Source organism: Penaeus vannamei, chromosome 6, assembly GCF_042767895.1.
Source record: "Penaeus vannamei isolate JL-2024 chromosome 6, ASM4276789v1, whole genome shotgun sequence".
Taxonomy (NCBI): Eukaryota; Metazoa; Arthropoda; class Malacostraca; order Decapoda; family Penaeidae; genus Penaeus; species Penaeus vannamei.
This window is the reverse complement of record NC_091554.1, coordinates 2,198,273-2,203,272: the sequence shown is the minus strand read 5'-3', so window position 1 is coordinate 2,203,272 and position 5,000 is coordinate 2,198,273. Positions and strand designations below refer to the sequence as shown.

At 35.6% G+C, this 5,000-nt stretch overlaps 1 protein-coding gene across 7 annotated transcripts in view; it reads left to right on the top strand.

Moving 5' to 3' along the window:
- The window catches only part of Adar (Adenosine deaminase acting on RNA), a 196,074-nt gene that overhangs the window by 189,940 nt on the left and 1,134 nt on the right, over positions 1 to 5,000 (top strand). For 4 of the 7 annotated variants that reach the window (XM_070122539.1, XM_070122541.1, XM_070122545.1 and 1 more), the window contains exons 10-13: positions 61 to 254; positions 683 to 831; positions 1,001 to 1,197; positions 3,479 to 5,000. The exon at positions 3,479 to 5,000 is cut by the window's right edge and continues 1,134 nt beyond it. In XM_070122539.1, the coding sequence (XP_069978640.1) occupies positions 61 to 254; positions 683 to 831; positions 1,001 to 1,197; positions 3,479 to 3,571 (633 nt within the window). In that variant the 3' untranslated portion in view covers positions 3,572 to 5,000. The remainder of the gene's footprint in view (positions 1 to 60; positions 255 to 682; positions 832 to 1,000; positions 1,198 to 3,478) is intronic. The other 3 variants (XM_070122540.1, XM_070122542.1, XM_070122544.1) reach the window with 1 other exon arrangement.

Below are 5,000 nucleotides of genomic sequence, written 5' to 3'. Positions count from 1 at the left end.
AGTGCTAGTTTGTAACTCAGAAACCAAGTAATCTTATTCCCATTTTTATATTATATCCAGGCTGGTGCTGACAATATCCAAACCTGGGATGGAGTACTTCAGGGTGAGCGTCTACGCACAATGTCATGTTCAGACAAGATTGCGCGCTGGAATATTGTTGGTCTGCAGGGAGCTCTGGCAGCCCATTTCCTAGACCCAGTCTATCTGGAATCCATTGTTATAGGTTCTCTATTCAGTGCATCACACATGTACAGGTGAGTTGTCATACACAAGAATGCATTGAATAGCTTTTGTAAGGCAATGATGATTTTCATTTGGTGTTTGTTTGTGTGATAAACAGTGATCATAGGCAAATGACTATGAATAGTTTGGTAAGATATTACCATTTTATTTTCTAAACTGCATGTTGCAGCTTAAAAACGAATATCCCTCTCCCCACACACGAAGCATAGGATCATATGGTAGTAACATAGCTAGGTTTTTATGATACTTACTTTACCTCGATCTTTCATCATCCAGGGATCCTTTGAGATGGTTAATGGAGATCTCAGTGTGAGAAGGATATTATTTAAGAAAAAAATATCTATATTTGAATATCTAGTTTTGTGGAGTCATTGTGACCATATTTTGTATGGTATTTGTTATCCATTTCCTGTAGTAACATTTTTTGTCTTCTTACCAGGGCTGTCTGTGGGAGAATAGAACAAACTATTCAAGGACTGCCACCACCATACAGATTAAACCAGCCAAGAATGAACCAGGGTAGCTCAACAGAATCGAGACAGCCGCAGAAAGCCCCTACCATATCTGTCAACTGGGACTGCGGTAAAAGTCTGGCACACTTCTCTCTTTTTGTTTATGTGAATACTTTTGAAGACATCAATTTTGCTTTTTGTTTTTGTATTATTTTAATTTTTAAATTTTTGATTTTGCAAATTAAGTTTCATGAAATGTCTTTTTTTTTTTTGGTTCTAATGGGCTTCTTGTGCTCCTTTTGCAGAAGAAAGTCAGCTTGAGGTCCTCAATGCCATGACTGGCCGACAGGAAGGGGAAAACAGTTCCCGGTTGTGCAAAAGGAAATTCTTAACAAGATTTATGAGTCTTATTGAACGCCTTCCTTCCATGACAGAAGTAGATCCAGGGGCAGCCAAGCACCTCTCCTATGGGGAAGTTAAAGCTTTATCTAATAAGTATCAGGTGAGGTCATGAGTAATTTTTTTTTCTTCTTCAACAAGTCAAATTTTAATGTGATAATTACACTTGCGAGGTAGCTGCTACTGAGGAAATTTGACCTTCAAATTGACTGGACTAATTTGGACCACCTTCTGTATTGGGATGCTGATATAGGAGAATCCATGTTGTAAAGCAACTATTTAGACTTTTCTCGTGCAATTGTTAGTGCAGAAAATGATACATATTGAAATGAAAGAATGGGAAATAAAAGTGATGAAAATATCAACAAAATTGGCAAACTTGCTGATTAAATTGGCTCATTGGGGTGACCCTTGTTGTGATGGGTAAAGTTGGAGTGTCTTGCAAATTTGAGTGTAAATAGAGTACTTTTCCTCGTCCTTAACTTTAAAAACACAGTCTAGTTTTTTTGTTGTTCTGTTTAGGTTTGTATTTATCCCAGTAACAAAAAACAGGGTATATACAAACCATTTTAAATCCCACACAAGAAGAGTAAAGTGACTTTTAAGAAAAATTGTCTGAGGAACACTGGCCTTCACAACCAAAGGAATAAAACCCTTAGCGTGTGACAGTAGCATTCAATCCTTTCTTCGTCAAGGTACATCAGAACCCAGACTCTCAACAAAAACAGACCTGTCAAAACAAAATCCTGGCCCTGCAGCACCATGAACTTCCATTCACTTAGCCCTGAAATACCTCTTCCATCAGAAGATGTGCCAAGTCATTGATTATAGTCACATCCTTGCAGCTGCAGTTTGGTAAAAGCCTAGTAAGAAATGTAGAGATAAATGGCCAGTTTATTAGAATTGTGCGAGACCCAACCCAATGAATATTCATATATACAGACATGCATATACACAGAAATAAATGCGTATCTCTCCATAAATGGAGAAACACTCTTCTATTTTAATACTATAATAGAAAAACCCACAATGCACAAACTTATTTCAGTAAATCTAGTTTTTGCCCTTTTTTTTTTTTTTTTTCTTTTTTTTTTTCTTTTTTCTCTCTCTCTCTCTCTCTCTCTCTCTCTCTCTCTCTCTCTCTCTCTCTCTCTCTCTCTCTCTCTCTCTCTCTCTCTCTCTCTCTCTCTCTCTCTCTCTCTCTCTCTCTCTCTCTCTCTCTCTCTCTCTCTCTCTCTCTCTCTCTCTCTCTCTCTCTCTCTCTCTCTCCATATCTGTCTATGTATCATATTTATATATTCATCTACCTATATATCTATACTGTAGATATGCATATCTAGACTGATAGGCATGCATGTATTTCTGTGTATATGTATGTCCATAAAAGGAAAGATCATTGGGTCAGACCTAGCGCAATTTTAACAAACCAGCCAAATCTCTGAAAAGTGAGTGTCAGAAGGAGAATGATTTCAGAAGCATGGTTTGTCATGAGTGATCGAGTGATAAAGTGGAGGAAGTAAAGAAGAAAAAGGAAGAGGAAGAAAGGCAGTGGAAAGAGGTTTGAAAAGATAGAGGGTATAGGGAATAGAGAGAAAATAGGTTGACTTTGCAATACAAGGGGTGAGACAGTCAAGGAGAAAGCACAGAAGAAATACCACATAGAGAAAGGGGTGCTTGCTGGAGGTGGCAAGAAAGAAGCCTATGATGAGGAAGTAAGACTTCCCTCTGAGACACATGTACCTGTAGTGTCTGGTAATGAGAGGAAGAAAGAGTGTGCTGAAGTAGGAGATAGAAAATTATTAAACAGACAGGAGGAAAGATGATTATTTGATTAGAAAAAATATATAATTTTTTTTTGGTTTGTCTGCTGAATGTTTAATGGCCTTTTATTTTGTAATATTTGATAAGGTTTGCTAATTTTGAATGGAACTTTTCTCAATTTGATACACAGGAATAGGAGTGTGGCATGGATTACTTTTTTTCCCCATGTAATGGTCCACTTTCCTCAGTATGCTAATCAAAAAGTTACAGTTTGAATTATACAGATCTACAGTATCATATAAGATGTTTCTATAATTATGGAAAAAAAAGATCAAAATTTGTAAAAACTTGGTCCAATTTACCCCCATTTAACACTGGCTTTTATATAAGGAACATTTCTGCCTATTTATCTGTTTTCTCTCCCGTATCTCCCTCCTTTCCTCCTGACCCCCCTCCCTCCCAAGGTGTTGAATGTATTTATATTTGTGTCTGTGTGCAGGTGTACTTATTTATCTTTTTGTATTTTATACCAAAATGTAGGTTGTAGAAATATGCCTTTCTTCTCTATCCTTGTGTATGTTCCATGTTACTTGTAATTAGAATTTTTCTTTCCTTCTTTTCAGACAAGCAAGAGAGCCATGATTTCAGGATTTGCTCGTGCTGGTCTCGGACAGTGGATTGGCAAGCCCATGGAAGAAGATAGTTTTTATATATAAATTTTAATTCATTCTCATATTATGTATTTGTGTGACTTTTCTCCTCTTTGTCAGTTTTGTAAAGGTTATATAATAGGAGACAGTTATTGCCCATACAGCATTGTTCCTATCCCAGTTCAGGTTACGCTGTTGTTAACACAATAGGCTTATAGCTGCTGTTAGTAGAAAGCTTATGGACTGCAAAAGGTCATGATACTTATTGGGAGTCAGATATGGGCTTGAATATTCACAAAATATCTATAGACATTTCTTCAAATAGGTTTTTTCATAGGTGTGTTTTACGGTTATTTGATTTTGGGAAGTGATTGTGCATGTTGTTGAATATTTGCCAAAACAAAGACCTCTTCTTGATATCTGCTTTTTAAGTCCGTCTCTTGGAACATAAATTGTGTTATTTTATTTGAAAAACAGGTTGTAGTGCTGAAAAAAAATAAAAAATAAATAAAAAAAAGCTGATGCTAAAGTTGTAAGGTCTAGAGATTTTTATAAAAAGGAAAAAATCCATTTGAATATAATTCCCTGTCTTGAATTGCTTTAATATTTGAAGTTCAAAAGATTTTTTCTTTCTCTTCTTTGAGCATGCCAAATCTCTATTTTTAAAGCTAGGTAGGTATCAGATATTTCTATTTTGAATTTTTTTTATTGAATGTGGTATGAAAAAGGCTACAAAAATTGCCAGTCCACTTAAAGGTTACAAGCGATCCAGTTTATTGAGTTTAAGCAGATGTTTCTTTTGTCATTCTTACTGCTACTCCTCCCATGTCATTGCATTTAAATCTCATGACAACTTAACAGTGTTAAGGCTCTTCTTAAATTATTAAGATGTAAAATGCTCAGTCTTGTTTATAGATAACATTCAATCCTTGCAAGTTATGCAATCACTTTTTTATTGTGTGGTTACATACTATTATTTGTTTATTTAGAATCTTCTCCCCAAGGGCTAAAGCATGCCAAAAACACAGGACAAATGGTCTTCATGCATTTTTTTTTTTTGTTTTTTTTTTTTTTTTTTTTTTTTTTTTTTTTTTTTTTTTTTTTTTTTTTTTCCCCTGTGCATTTGTCAGTCTAACTCACGAAGGTGTTAGAGTGCCAAGCAATTCGTTAAGGGTTCGACCATCCCATAAGTCATGGGTCATGTAATGTTACTTTGGACCAGTGTATATAAATGCCTGCTAGGTATTGTTATACCTTTTTGTATATGATTAGCATTGTTGCCCCCCCCCCTCCCCATGTGGGAAAGAGATAATTGTGTGGATTTTTAGTTTGATCTCTCAGTTAAACATTACTTCTTTTTTATTTTTAAAAGACAACATTTGAGTACAGCCAAGGTCTGTCATGTATCTAAGTGTCAAAACTTTTTAGTAAATAGATAGTGTATAGTGTATCTAAGCGTGCTACTGTGATCAGTTTGTTCTAGTGCTCTTTTTTC